Here is a 15,354-nt window from a genome sequence, read left to right as displayed (position 1 = left end):
AGGGCAGTTGGGGGTGACCAGGCCTGCAGGGGATGGCAGCTGGGGGTGACCGGGCCTGCAGGGGAGGGCAGTTGGGGGACACCAGGCCTGCAGGGGAGGGCAGTTGGGGGCGACCAGGTCGGCAGGGGAGGGCAGTTGGGGGCCATCAGGCCGCAGGGGAGGGCAGTTGGGATTGGGCCTAAACCGGCAGTTGGACATCCCCCAGATTGGAGAGGGTGCAGGCTGGGCTGAGGGACGCCCCCCACAAACACGAATTTTGTGCACCGGGCCTCTAGTGTATACACACACACACACACACACACAAACACACACACATCCAAATGAGTGTTGGCCCTTTCAAAGTAGTCACCTTATATAGCTATATGGTTTGTTCCTATAACAGTATTGTTGCTCAAACTGGTTTTAGAGCTTTGAAAATTAATCTCAGTACCTTTGTGTCTATCCTTAGTAAAGAACAAAATATTTATTCTTTGAAAATGGAGTTAGGTGCACCCTATGTTCATTGCAGCACTATTTACAATAACCAAGATTTGGAAGCAGCCCAAGTGCCCATCAGTAGATGAGAGAATAAAAAAAGCTGTGGTACCTTTACACAATGGAATATTACTTGAAGAAGAAGGAAATCTTACTTTTTGTAACAGCATGGATGGACCTGGAAGGTATTACATTATATGAAATAATCTAGTCAGAAAAAGGCAAGTACCATATGATTTCACTTATATGTGGAATCTAATGAACAAAATAAACTAAAAAACAAAATAGAAATAGACTCATAGATACAGAGAACAGGCTGACAGCTTTCAGGGGGCCTGAGGAGTTGCGGGGTGGGTGAAAAAGGTGAAGAGATTAAGCAAAAACAAAAAACTCAGACACAGCCCAGCTGGCATGGCTTAGGCTCAGTAATTGAGCGTTGACCTATGCACCAGGAGGTCACAGTTCGATTCCTGGTCAGGGCACATGCCCGGGTTGCAGACTCAATCCCCAGTGTGGGGCGTGCAGGAGGCATCCAATCAATGATTCTCTCTCATCATTGATGCTTCTATCTCTCTCTCCCTCACCTTTCCTCTCTCTAAAATCAATAAAAACATTTAAAAAAAAATAAAAACCACACAACTCAGACACAGACTGATCCCCAGAGGGAAAGGGAGGTAGGGGGAGGTAGAGAGGGCAAAAGGGGGGTAAATGGTGTGGAAGGAGACTTGACTTGGGGTGGTGAACACAAAATATAATATACAAAGGATGTGTTATAGAACTGTACACCGGAAACCTATGTAAGACCAGAAAGTGACTGGTCTAGAGACACACAGCAGTAATTATAATGGGACTTAAAGTCATACCCTCAGCTTTTTGATCATCCAGTTTTGTTAGATGCAGTTCTAACAAAATGAGGTAAGTTTTCTCCTGTTATTTGAAAAGATTCTAAACATGATTCCAAAAAGAGGAGTTTAAAAATGTTTAGCAGTGTCAGTGTCTTTGAAATAAATGTACAATTTATCGAGATCTAAAAAAGCAGTGTACACTGGAAAGAACACTGGATTAAGTTGCAGGTTTGGGGATCAGGTCCTTGGCTTCTGATAAACTGTGTTCAGACTTCTTCAATGGGACTCTGGGGTTCTAATCTGTAAAATGGATTGATACTTTCTTAGATCCATTCCAGCTTCCAAGTTCCCTGATGTAGCGATTCTACTTAGTAGTTACAAATACATGTAAAGGATTTTAGGCCTGAGGTTGGGCCACATTATGCAAAATGTTGCCACTATTTTTTTTAAATAAGTTATGATATGTTTGGTAAATTTTATCTTGTTACTTTATATCAATCCTATTACTACCAGTCCAGCCATTTTGTTTTTACAGGTGAGGATCCAAAGACCAAAATTAAGTGACTGGTCTAGAAACACAGAGCAGTTTACAAATCAAGCAAAATTGTGGCGGCTCTAAGGATTCACTTTCATAGTGTTAGACTTAGAGCTGTAGTTCCCACTTCAGTCTCAATTGGCCATTTTCCCACTAGAAGTAGCTCTTTTCTTCTAACTGTGGATAGAAAATGGATGAAAAATCTAACAAATAATGGCAAAATTTTCTATTTCATATTTACTTTACCATTTCCCACAACCCTTCCTCTCTGTATACTTGCAATTAAAACTCTAAGCGCTGTGGGGTAGGAACAATTAGGTGTTTCCCTTTTACAAGAAGAAAAACCAACAGTTTCCTTTTATAGTTTTGCATCTCTGCTTAGAAGAAACTGTCACACACATAAATGCGAATAATGCCCATATTGCTGAGAATATTCCTAAGATACACCACATAAGGACAATTTTATGTCATTAAATATGCTCATTAAAATAAACACTTTGCAAAAAAAATAAAAATAAACACTTTGCTAACTTGGTAAGCTATTACTCTGCATCCAGTTTTTATTTACATGCTGATTATTTTTTAACTTTATTTTTGTTGTTGATGCTATTACAGATGTCCCCATTTCCCCTCCATTACCTAGTCCCTGCTCCCCCTTCTACCTTGTCCCAGCCTCCCCCCCCACCCCCACCCCATTCCTTCTGGCCATCTTCACACTGTTGTCTGTGTCTATGGGTTATGCATATATGTTGTATGTTGTTTGGCTAATCTGTTCACCTTCTTTCACCCAGTAAGGATAATGTTTTGTTGTTAAAATTTGGATATTTTATTAGGGATGTAACATTGTCCATTGAAAATATTCGTTCTAAATATAACTCTTAATGTAATTACAGTAATAATTTATTTCGTGCATTTGTGGTTTTGAGTTTTTTATATTTGCTAGATGCAATTCTAAAATTTAACACTTGTCTGTCTTAAGGAGATCTGCCCTGCATGCAAATCTATAACTAGACAAATATTATTTCCTTTCCCAGCTTGCTCTTGGGAGGTTTCCATATCCTCAGGTAAGATTGTTCATTACTGCCGTTTGCCACTGTGACATTCATTCCTATGTATGAAGGTGCGGGGAGCAATTGTGAACATTGGAGCCACATACAAATAAATCTGTCCTGTTAAATTGAAAAGTGATATCTTAAAGGAGTCATTTAGAAGTCTCTATTGATTTTTGATTTTTTTTAAACTCCAGATTTTTTCTCTTTGTTAAAGGCTGAAAGCCATCATCGTGCTCTTCCTTTGTGTGATATTGGTGATGTTTTCCCTTATCCTAACCCAGTATCACATGCTTATATTGAGGTTGGGGAGAGGCACAGCCTTTTCTTGAGCTTTTGGATTCATTAAAATTACTTGAATTAAAGGGTTGAGATGAAAGGTAAAAATACCTAAATCGGTCCTCATTTTTGATAAGCAAATAGGCGGGCCCCCAATTTTATGTGGGTATGATTTTGAACATATTTTTAAATATTTTGTCCTTTCCTATTCACATTTCTAAGAAAACAAGCTATCCATTATATTAACATTGCTGGTGATAACCTTTAAATTTCTTTAAGATTTTTATTAAAGATGAGTGCTAGCACTTAAAATATAAAGCTATTTTGTGGTTTGAAAATGATTCCCCAGTGTATGTGGAGAAATAAGTGAAATGTCTAGAGGGATGAAAAATGAATGGTTTGACTGTTTTCCTCTGGTTGCTGCTCACTGTTTTTCTGGCATCTTGGTCTGTACAGGCCAAAGTGCCTGGAGGCATGTCTGATTTAAAGGTGGTGTTGGTCTCTGCTCTTTAAGCATCTATTAACTTGCTATTATTATGCAAATAAGTGTTGTATTACACATACTAATTTATGCATGGTTAGATTATGCAGATGCATCACAAACATGGTTATTGAATAATAGGATGGGATTCATTCTCTCTACCATCTTTTTAAGTGGTTTTAAGCAAATTCTCCTGGTACCCATGTAGACATTTAAAGACCCTTCACTTGCTGAAATGTCTGTTTTGTATTCTTTTTCTTTTACAGTTAAAGCCATTAGAGAAGTCGAAGAGAAGCTGTTAGGTTCAAGAATGTTAGTCTCACTTTTCACATTTATAGGCTTCTTTGTTTAAACATAATCTTTTCCTTAAAGAGAAAGTCTGAAATGTCAAGATTGTTGGCATGCGTGTCGCATTTGGTGAGATTGTAGTGTATAGAGCCGGCTGCTTAGCTCTAGGTAGCCCATCAAATTAAAATCACATTTTCAGGATTTATAGCTCATTAGAATATTTATCTCGGTAAGCTTCTTATTGTGTCACTAATTTTTAAACAATTCGCTGTTTGGCCAATTTGTGAAGTCCCCTAAAATTTTGTACTAAATCAAGACAAGAGGTCATATACACTATCTCAGACGAGTCGTAGTAGAAAACTTGTAAGTAATCTAATAAAAATGCCAAAGATTGAGACTGTAGCTCTACTCTTGAGATACCAAATGTCTCAGGTAATTAATCGGTGAGACTGGGTGATAGTCTAAGAACGGGTTGCCATTGCATGTAACCAATGAAGCATTTGAAAGCTCTGGTCAGAGTTGGGAGGAGGCTGTATCCCCTTGCAATACTGTTTTCCTGAATGTCTAAGTAAGTATATGTTTACTTGATCAGTCAAGTGGAAGTTGGAAAATTCTGATGTGCTGAACTCCTTAGTTAGCAATAACCTTTATGCCAGAGTGGGGGGAGGGGGCAGGGGGAGGGGGACTGTGCTCCTTGAATCACAGTAGAATATTGCCACCAAATTGGGACTTTTGCTTCAAATAATAGAAGCAGCTTTGATACCATCAGGCCTATTTCCCAGATTTTTCAACAGAAGTTTGTGTGCTTCATTGCTAGAATCAATACTGACTTTTGATAGAGTTGGTATTTATTTTACAGGCTTTATGCTATAGACTGAAGGTGGAGAAAGAGTGCTTGATAAATTCCTTTTGTGCCCCCTCTCTTTTGCCCTCAAAGCACTTGAAGAAAAGTGTTTGTTTTTATAGTGTCACAGAGACTGGATTATTAAATAATACCTTCTCTTTGGCCCGTATTACCTCATTGGAACCCCCACCCACTCTGAGATAGCCTCCCCTCATATATTGGGCAAGCAGAATGGCTGGTTTCTCACTATGGAACTGCAGGTTGTTTGGTGCCATTGGATCCCAAATGGAGTAGTCTCAGGATTGGAGGGGATCTTAGACATCATTGAGTCAAACCTCTCTACAATATCTGAAAAGCAAACATCCACACTGTGCTTGAATACCCCCAGAGATAGGAAACTCACTTCTTTCCAAAGCAGCCATAGAGTCAAAGCAGCGTTCTATTTATCGAGCTGGGGACTGCCTCCCATTTGTTACCCCTTTCTTATCTGATTAAAGGAAGTCTGCAGATGAAATGAGAAGGATATAAAACCACTCAGAAAAGTACAAAGGGCCACCCCACTGGCCTTGATGTTGGGCTGTAACACAAACTTCTGATTGTCAATCTGAAGGTTGCAAAAGGATGTGCTCAGCCATGCGCCAGCCGCAACTGGCGCCCAGCATCCAATGAGCAGAGGTGAAAGTGGGGAGAGGCTACTTCAGACTCTTCCTTCCCCCAGCCCAGCGTCAGTGCTGCTGACAGCGTCATTAGCAGCGCCTCTTCCTGCTGGTGACGGTGACACCGGCGACACCCACCGTGTATACCCAGTGGGGATGCAGCCAAGGGAGGGGTGCTGGGAAGATATCTAGGAGAGTCCGTGGGACCAACATAAAGGTTAAAGGACTGGATTTTTGCTGAAATAATCATTTTATATGAATTTCATTGTTTTGTGGGTTGGGTTTTTATTTGGTATTTGAAAATATTATCCATTTTCGTTTCCTTTAGGTCTTAAAGTTGCATAGCCTCATTGGCATACAGTGCAGGATGCTATAGAAAAAAAGGGCAAAGAACCACTAAAAATGCAGTCTTATTACTGTAGCTTATACTAGGAATGGCGATGTCTTAGGTTCACCTTCTAGCACTTTTCCACATGGAGTCCACCCTGCAGGGACCGTTACTCCCTGACTCCAGGGGAGCAGACAGGCTCAGAAAGGCAGCACCCATTGCCTCAGTGATGAATGGGTACAGCTGGGTCTAGGGTTTGCAGGCAACAGACCGAAGGACTGGCTCTGTGTACTCTGAACTTGGTTGGCTATTTGTACCACTGCTCTTCGCCCTCAGCCCCACCAAGCCTTTCACTTCCCTTGGTTTGTCTCCTCTGCCCTAGAGAGGCCTCTTGTGTAGATGAAAAGTTCTGAACATGGGAGGGGTGTGCCATTGTAGGCGATGACAAGACCATTCCCCAGAGCCCTTGTGCTTTCTTACCATGTGTTTAGCAGAGTGACAGGAGGACCAGAGGGCCCCAGAGCTCTAACTGACCCCAGTACCATTCGGTTCTGGGTGCCTGGGAAGCTTATTCTGCAATAGGACAATGAAAAATTGTGTTTTAAGCATCCTGCAAGCAGAGAGTATCTCAATTTCTTGAACAATTTAGCTTTAATAGTAATCTGGTAAGATGTGCAGGTCTGGACAAGGACTGGAGCTGTGTGTAGTTAATCATGTAGATCTGAATTCAGTTGACTTAAAAAACATGATGGTGGGCAATGGTTTGTTTAATGACACCATAATTTAGGAGAAATAAAAAAGATTGCATGCTAAAAATCATCAGCCCTCATTCAAACTTTACAGTAGTTCCCTGCATTAGGATGATAGTCGATCCATTAAGGAGACTTCTCAGGGGATGCGCCAGCTCTGGCATTTGGAAATTTGGTAAGCAAGATGCCACAGGAAAGTAAGATAACACAGATACAAATGTATTTAAAGTACTTTTGCATGTATAAAAATGTTGTTCTTCTTTTGGCGATATTTCCTGATCTTGGTTAATAAATTACATCAAAATGACCTGAAGTTAAAAAAAGGAAAAAAAAATCTGAGCAAATAGTGCCCCTGGTATTGTAAAGCTTTGAATGTTTTCACACCCCATTAATTTATTACTTCTCTTTCTTCATCTTTAAATTTTTTTTTTCAAAAATTCCGACTCCCCGCTGCTGCAGTGATTTTCATCTTGTTGTTAATTTTCCCTGCTCCATATGGAGCTCCAGACATTTCACCTGGAGGCTGTACTAGATTTTGCTGTAGTGATCATACTTCCGGAGGCCAAACTGTCATTTAGGGTTCCTGGTGCATCTGTCTGCGCCAGGCTTTTCACTGGCATGGGAGAGTGTGAATAACAAATTGGATGCACCTGAGATTCAGATGATTAGTGTGTTTTGTGAATCTCCACGACTTGTAAGCAGATAGCTCTGGGGGGGTGACGGGAGGGCTAAGCAGCGACTGTGGGTGAATCTGTAGTCACACCTTACATTTGGGGCTTTGCAAAGGAAGTGCAAACATCCTAGGCAGTCTGGGTGCAGAGAGAGTAACAAATATTTCATCCTGCCTTGTCATTGATTAGAAAAGAGCCTTTAATTTCATTTCACCCCATGTTGTGATTAATTTGCATTCTTTGTCAGAAGTTAATGGAGTTTTTTATGGTTCACTCTGAAATCCTTGAAGACATCAGACTTGATCTGATGTTTATACAACCGCCAGCGGAATTTTTTCGTTTGATTGATGGCAAGCTTGATGTTATTCCAAACGGCTTTTTAAGCTGTTTTTAAGAATTATTTGAATAAAATGCAAGCAAGATATTGTTGTAAGACCAAGATTATCTGTTAAAAATCTGTTTCAAATAAAGAAGATGATAAGTAGTAAAAGGAATCGAAAACATAAGAGAGTGAGTAGTGAAGTTATTTGTTAAAAATACATAAGAATGGCATTCAAATAGATTGTTGCAATATAGAGAGGTCACTTTTGTTGAAAAAACATACCACCATCTGGGCAAGTAGGATAATTAAAACTAAGGTAAAAGGTGAGTCTACATCTTTAGGATTAAAAGCCTTTACTACCAGTTGGCTAATTCTCATTTATTCTGCCAGCTTTTGCCACCAATGTACGAAATAGAGATCTGCTGTTCTCTAACTCAAGGAGACAGGGTCTGTCAGGCCTGTTAGCTGAACAAAATGATGACATATTGCTCGTCTCAATAAAGAGGCATTCTTAAATCCCAATACAAGTTAAACATAAGTGGATAATAGAGGATTTTAAGTGAATGACTGGCCTTTTTCACAAGATAGTTCAGAAATGAAAATATCCTGTGGTTAAAAGCAAAATACCCCCGTTGTTCATGAGTAAGAGAAATGTGTTCGCCCCTTATACATTATATATCAAATACAAGGGAAGCTATAGGTGGCGTTTGCTCAGAACCCCCTGCTACTAACCAAGGAAGTATGTATTGCAAATGCTCTTTGATTACTGATACCATTTGTTTGATCTGGGGGCTTTGCCTTGCTTCAGCAGATTCTTGCTTTGCTGTGATTGCTGCTAGTGAGACTTACTCATAGGTCAACAAGCTACTTATCTGAGCACTTTCATTTAAAACAGATTAATTTATTTGCTGTATCTGAAAGTTTGCTAAATAATTGGGTGGTTTTAATTGAAGTTACTGCCTTCTGATCCTTGTATTAACATGATCTAAGGTCCTTTTTATTATATGCAATCCATATTATTGACCAGATTTGCCCTGTTTTCATTTAAATGTAAGCAGCTTGTCAAAGAGAAAATATTTTGTTTAACTTGGCTTGGAAACCTGCTATTTTAATGTTTTTTCTTTCAATTGACACACTGTCTTTTAAGCATTCATTTATTTTGTAGTAATAAATTGTGCTGTGCATAGGGTATTTTTTACTCATAATAGAGTAAAAAAGCATATGTTATGAAAACTATTTTAAAATATTAAACACTTTACAAAAGCTAATGTTAAAATACTAGAATTTTTACGCCAAATTTTATTCATCTTTTAAAAGCCTTTGACTATATTGTTACTAATCCTAATTTTGATAATTTAACATTGTTTTATAGTCAATGTTAAATTTAAACCATAGATATCACTATCTTATTTATCTATTAATGCAGATCTATTAAGTATCCAGTTTTAGGTGTAAGGTCTTCAATTAAAAAAAATTAAAAATAAAAAACAGCAATGGGTAATACACCAAACTTCACATGCTCATCTCTACTTGATAAGAGTCCAAAAAGAGCAATATGCAGGCAATTTTTTTCTAAACAGATTTCTAGCCTACATGTTTTAATTCATTGTTTATGTTTGTCCTTGCTATTTAGGATATAAACACTTAAAATATACTGATATTTTACCCATAGAGTCAGAGTTTATGTTCCATAATATGCAGAGGTGAAATTTCAGTGATATGAAGATGTTCACTTATACACATTTGCTTCTTCCCAGGAACCTTTTAATTGTCACGTCAAATGCTCCCAGTATATATCTCATACTTATCAAGAGGTCTCATAATTTTATTTGCTTGGTCTATGCCAAATATAAGAGGTAGGTTCCTAGTATGTCTTTAAGATAAAGAGAAATGGAAGATAAATCATCTCCAAAGTGTGGGTAGCTTAGAAATGTGTAAATTTCCATGAAAGATAAGTTACCTACCTAGTAGTTAACCAACTAGGTTAGTGATTCCTGTCTTTTATCTTTTCTTTTTTTTTAATATGTTTTTATTGATTTTCTTAGAAAGAGAGGAAGGGAGAAAGAGAGAGAGATGGAAACATCAATCAGCTGCTTCATGCACGCCCCCTACCTACTGAGAATCGAGCTTGAAAACCAGGCATTGTGCCCTGACGGGAAATCCAACTGTGACCTGGTGCATGAGTCAATGCTCAATCCACTGAGCCACCCTAGCTGGGCTGTCTTTTTTTTTTTTTCTTTTTTAAGCAATTACCTCGGGGTCTGACTTTATTGCACCTTCTAAACTATCATATGAGGTACATCTCAGTTTAATTCAACATATATTTGTCGTTGAGCGTCTACTCTACCTGACACTGTATGCTACACACTGGGCATACAGAAATGAAACAGATGTAGTCCCTGCTCTCAAAGAGTCTGATCCAGTGCAGGGGGGAGGGGCGGGGGGCTGGTGGTCTGCTCTGGACTCAAGAGGAAGAGGTCAGCTCACTTCAGGAGGCCATGAGAATTTCACAGAACAGGTGATGCTTGAGCTGGGGCTCTTAGGCTGGAAGGATGGGCGGGCACTTTCCAGACATTTTAATCAAAAGGAGAATCACCTGGTAGAAGACAGGTCTAAAGCAGCATGCTGTACTTGTTGTCCTTCTAGTCCAGGGGTGGGCAAACTTTTTGACTCGAGGTCCACAATGGGTTCTTAAACTGGACCGGAGGGCCGGAACAAAAGCATGGATGGAGTGTTTGTGTGAACTAATATAAATTCAAAGTAAACATCATTACATAAAAGGGTACGGTCTTTTTTTTTTTTTAGTTTTATTCATTTCAAATGGCCGGATCTGGCCCGCGGGCCGTAGTTTGCCCACGGCTGTTCTAGTACTTCAACTCAGTAGGGTACTGCTACTACCATTACCTTCATTTCCCTAAGGGTTTAGGAATTTCTGTAGGTAACTTTTATAGCAACACTGGGAGGGAAGTCAGAAAGGGAAGGGAAAAACAATAAAGGAGAGAGGTGGTATGTCAGGATGGAGATGACATGTGTAGCAGAGACCAGATAATGAAATTGGGTTTGAGAATGTCAGGAATTCTTCTGAGGTGACTGGGAGCCAGTCTGAGGTTGGAAATCATTGCATTTTGAGATCTCTGCCCCTAAGGTCAGTTGGCACATTCCTCTAAGGGGTTCCCTGCCATCCTTTATGAATTTGACTAGGCACATTATAGCATATTCTCTACACTTGCTAGGGGTGGGGGAGGGTTGGAATTGTCATGACCACATACACTAACACCTAAGAGAGCACTTTGAAAAATATAAGGTGGTAAACAAGAGCAAGGTAATATTAGTATTATTTATATTAGCAGAAAGTACTTTAGGGATTTACCTATGTAATTCTGAAAATATATGACCATGTCTCACACCAGGTAGGACTAAAATGAATTACTTTTCTGATCCCATAGAGCCTTCCTTTACAGCCTTTCTTTTTTGAGTTACAATTTATCATTCATATTCACAATCATAGCATATAGAATTATATACAAAGTCCAGTCATTTTCAGTTCAGTAGCTGGGAACCATGATTCTTTTAGAATTTTTAAATAACCAGTTTAGCCCAGAAATAGAATTGAGGTTTGAAGTAATACACTTGGTGCCCGGTTGGCTTTCAGGTTGCGACTCTGTCATCTTGTCTTTCTCTTAGGTTCTGTGGTCTGGGAGGCCTTCTATTTTTCCCCCTTTGGGTGTTTTTTTGTTGTTGTTGTTGTTGTTGTTTTGGTACTGTCTGCTACTTTTTGGATGTGAATGTGAAGAGATCTTACAGTGATCTAGTCCAACTCCTTTATTTTATAGTGGAAGAAATGGGGTCCATCACCATTAAATTGCTCAGTCATGATTACCAGATAGTCAGCAACAGGGTCAGACTGTCCTCCTACTCAAGAGGGATGGTGGGGGACAAAGTGAGATAAGGCACCCAGAGGCTTTGAGCCCAAATGGCCATCCTTATTTTATCCACCCATCCACTCAAGCACTGCCTCCAACTGGTGTGTCTGCAGAGATGTAAATTGCTGTCCCAGGATGCTCCATGCCTGCCAGGTAATTGCTGATGGATATGGATCCCTGGGGGGAAAGTGGTCTTCAACAGCGGGTAGCAGCAGCAGCAACAGACAAAGACATCAACTTTTATTGTACTCCAGTGTTTTACTTATCGCCATTCAGTATAGAAAACGTGGGTAGATTTGGGGCTAGGAGCTCATTGGCATCCAAGTTAAAAAGGGGGCAGACCTGGCCAAGCTTTGTTTGAGCACAGATTACTTTTTAGATGTTTAACCGTTCTGGATTAATGCCTGGGGGGTTGGGGAATTCTTCCTCGACCAAAATGTTAATGATGCTAAGAACCCAACCCTCTTTAGTGCCAATAAAACAGACGAGCTAAGTTCATTGAAAAATCAATGAGTTGCCTAAAAGGAGCAAAGAGCTGATTCGATTTAGGACTAGAGATTGCCCAGGACACACCAGGTAGAAAGAGGGTTCCAGGGACCGCTAGAAGCTAGAAAAGGAGGCCGTTGTCTGTTTATGCACAGAGCCAAGGTGTCATCGCCAAGGGATTGTGGGAAGCTGAGGCATCCAGTTAGAACCAAGTGTGGACTCTGTTACGCTGTATACACTCTCAGGGTCTATGGATGGTGACTGCCATCAAGAGAAGGAAAGAAAGGCTGAGGAATAAAAGTCTTATGAGGAAAGGAGCTCTGAGGAGGAAAGAAAGACCAAAGTGGGGTGGGGAGAAAGGGTAATGAGGGTTGTCTTGTTTTCTGTTCAGAAACAGGTTGCAGAGAGCACCATTCTGGGCATGAGGAGACCTTGACCGTAGTCCTAGTTCTAGTTTGATAAAATACAGTAAAACAAGAGAAAGTTCCAGCCAAAGGCCTCAGTCCAGCCCCTGCTCTTTGGACAGGCCTATACCTCCTTGGTAGCCAGGCAGCTGGAAACACTCAATGGTTCAAGGCAGAGGGGACCAGGGGGCAGCAGGTGACACACAATAAGTCATAAATTATTGTCAGTATATGAGTTCCACCCAATCACACACACAGCTAACGAAAGTTCTATTTCTGTTTTTTCTTGTTAGTTGTGTGACCTTACTTCTTTTCAGAGCTCAGTTTCCTCGTCTGGAAATTGATGGCAGTGTCCTAGGTCAGTGACCTGCCGAATGATGGAAAGACAGGACAGAGTAGGTGGGAATCCACTCCCCGACGCAAAAGCACATACAGACACAAGAGCATTCTGCTTTTATCTTTTAATTTTTAGAATATCTCTAAGTAATATCTTGTAGGAACTAAGAGTTATTTGGTAAACAGAGTCTGAAAAGTGCAAGACTGGATGCTTCTTTCATATCTTGTATGAGCAGTTTCTTCTCTTTTCTACACCTTCAGCAGCCTTTCTCATCACCATCTCCCCAGGACTCTCTGGGAGTTTACTGAAACCCGATTTCTCTATATCAAGATAAGAGAGGTACAAACTAAAACTCTGAAACAGAAATCAAACTTTATTCAGTTTATTCTAGATTCATGACTTCTTTAAATCTATTTTGAATTTCATTACAGTCAAGCCAGTAAGACACAGGTTAATTAACATGGTTATATTCTTTCCTTCCTAATCCCACATGAACCGCGTATTGACTACAATTGCAGCTTATCTCAAAATCTCATCAGGCCAAACAATGTTGTCAAAGACTAGTTTTTTTAAAAAAAAATGCTCAGAAACATCACCTTTTGGGGGAAGCTGTCTTAGAAATCTGCAAACCAGCAAATTGTATTTTATCCAAATATTGAATGGCATTTAGAGGAGAGTACAAGCCCTGTGCTTATATCTTAGTTCTTCCACTAAGTTTCAGGAACTTTATTTATTTGGTCCAGCCATTGTATCTTAGCCATCTTCTAGGTCCTAGAGCAGGGGTGGGCAAACTTTTTGACTCGAGGGCCACAATGGGTTCTTAAACTGAACCGGAGGGCCGGAACAAAAGCATGGATGGAGTGTTTGTGTGAACTAATATAAATTCAAAGTAAACATCATTATATAAAAGGGTACGGTCTTTTTTTTTTTTTTTTTTTTAGTTTTATTCATTTCAAACGGGCCGGATCTGGCCCGCGGGCCGTAGTTTGCCCACGGCTGTCCTAGAGTCTACTACAGTGCCTGGCATAGAATGAGTACTTGATAAACAAGTATGCATCAGCAAATTAATGATTTAGTCTAACTTTACCTTTTACATGTTAGCATAGCATATTTTAGATTCAGGAGGAACTAAGAATCAACACATATCCTTAGACTTTAAATTAGTAATTTTGTCCCTTTTTCTTCCATGTTCATATTCTCACTCCTTCCTGCCAGCATTAATACCTGGAGGATAAAATCTTCTAAGGAGATGTGATAGCTGCCTTCAGATATTTGAGGGTTCTCGTATAAGGAAAGACATGGATTTATACTATCAGGAGGGTAGGCTGAACAAGAGGTAGGATGGACAGTCAGAAGACTTAAGCCACCACTTTGACCTATTCAGATAGAAGCCTCGTAATCAGGGGTATTAATGAGAAGGGACTCGAGAATCAGACAGGCGTGGGAAGCCAGTGAGAGTGTATGACTCTGCATCAGTGTTGCCCGAACAAAAGGCTGAGACAGTTCTGTCTGTTGCAGGGGAGAGGCAACAGGTGGAAACTTCGCCAGACTTGTCTAGATCCTATAATTGGTTTAATCAATCACTCATTTTGATTCTCAGGTACTCTGTCAGTATGAAGCACATAAAAAATAAAAGAGTAAGGGAAGAAGTAATTCTTTTTCAGTCCAGATTTATGTACGTCTCTGTTTCTCTCAGTTAAGCCAGCTATGTGATATGGCTATCAAAAAGGTGAATGCACTTGTGTATTCTATAACTTTCTACCAAATAGCATAGTGTCCCCACCCCATAACAAAGAAACAGAATTTCCAGAGGATGAGGCCCAGAAATCAGGATTTTAAGAAGATTCCCAGGTGATTCTAATGTGCAGCCAAGGTTGAGAATCACTGACCTACTAGGGCAGTGATCGGCAAACTGCGGCTCGCGAGCCACATGTGGCTCTTTGGCCCCTTGGGTGTGGCTCTTCCTAAGCCTTAGGAGTACCCTAATTACATTAATAACAATGTACCTACCTATATAGTTTAAGTTTAAAAAATTTGGCTCTCAAAAGAAATTTCTTTCGTTGTACTGTTGATATTTGGCTCTGTTGACTAATGAGTTTGCCGACCACTGTACTAGGGGATTGTGATGGTTCTGACTAGTTAAGCCTGAACCGCCTGTCTTCCCCGTAAGGCGGGGGGGAGGAGAGAGGGGTGAAGTCATCCTCCCATAAAGCACATAGGGACTACTTGGGGCAGGGGAATGTTGTTAGTGTCATTGCTAATAGAAGGGGAGAGAATAGAGGGCAATCAAACATAGCAATGATTATAAGAAGCAAATAAGATGTTCATTCAAGAAAGAAAACATTGTAGAGACATGACAACTATCTTCAAATATGTGAAGAGTTGTCAGTAGACTTAATCACTACAACTCCCGACCATATTTGGACTCAAAATAAGAAAGAACTTTCTAACAATTTAAGCTACCCTAGATGGAATCATTGGGATCCCACCGTTGGGTGTCTTCTAGCCAGAGGCAGTATGCTGGCCTGTCAGGAATGCTACAAAGCGAATTTCTTTATGGAGCAAGGAATTGGACTACATGATTTCTAACATTGTTCTAGATTCCATGGCCTGTGGAGGATTTAAGCTAATAGGGATGCACTAAGTGTTAACTCCAGAAAAACCCTTTCAGACAGACTCATTT

At 40.1% G+C, this 15,354-nt stretch overlaps 1 protein-coding gene across 8 annotated transcripts in view; it reads left to right on the top strand.

Moving 5' to 3' along the window:
• MAP2K5 (mitogen-activated protein kinase kinase 5) overlaps positions 1 to 15,354 on the top strand; it is a 276,193-nt gene that overhangs the window by 185,177 nt on the left and 75,662 nt on the right. For 3 of the 8 annotated variants that reach the window (XM_059697317.1, XM_059697336.1, XM_059697290.1), the window contains exon 17: positions 2,889 to 2,918. The exons of the other annotated variants lie outside the window; for them this stretch is intronic. In XM_059697317.1, the coding sequence (XP_059553300.1) occupies positions 2,889 to 2,918 (30 nt within the window). The remainder of the gene's footprint in view (positions 1 to 2,888; positions 2,919 to 15,354) is intronic. 8 annotated transcript variants of the gene reach the window in all.

This window comes from Myotis daubentonii, chromosome 1 (assembly GCF_963259705.1).
Source record: "Myotis daubentonii chromosome 1, mMyoDau2.1, whole genome shotgun sequence".
Classification (NCBI taxonomy): domain Eukaryota; kingdom Metazoa; phylum Chordata; class Mammalia; order Chiroptera; family Vespertilionidae; genus Myotis; species Myotis daubentonii.
The sequence above is the reverse complement of the archived record's forward strand: the minus strand, read 5'-3'. Positions and strand labels throughout refer to the sequence as shown.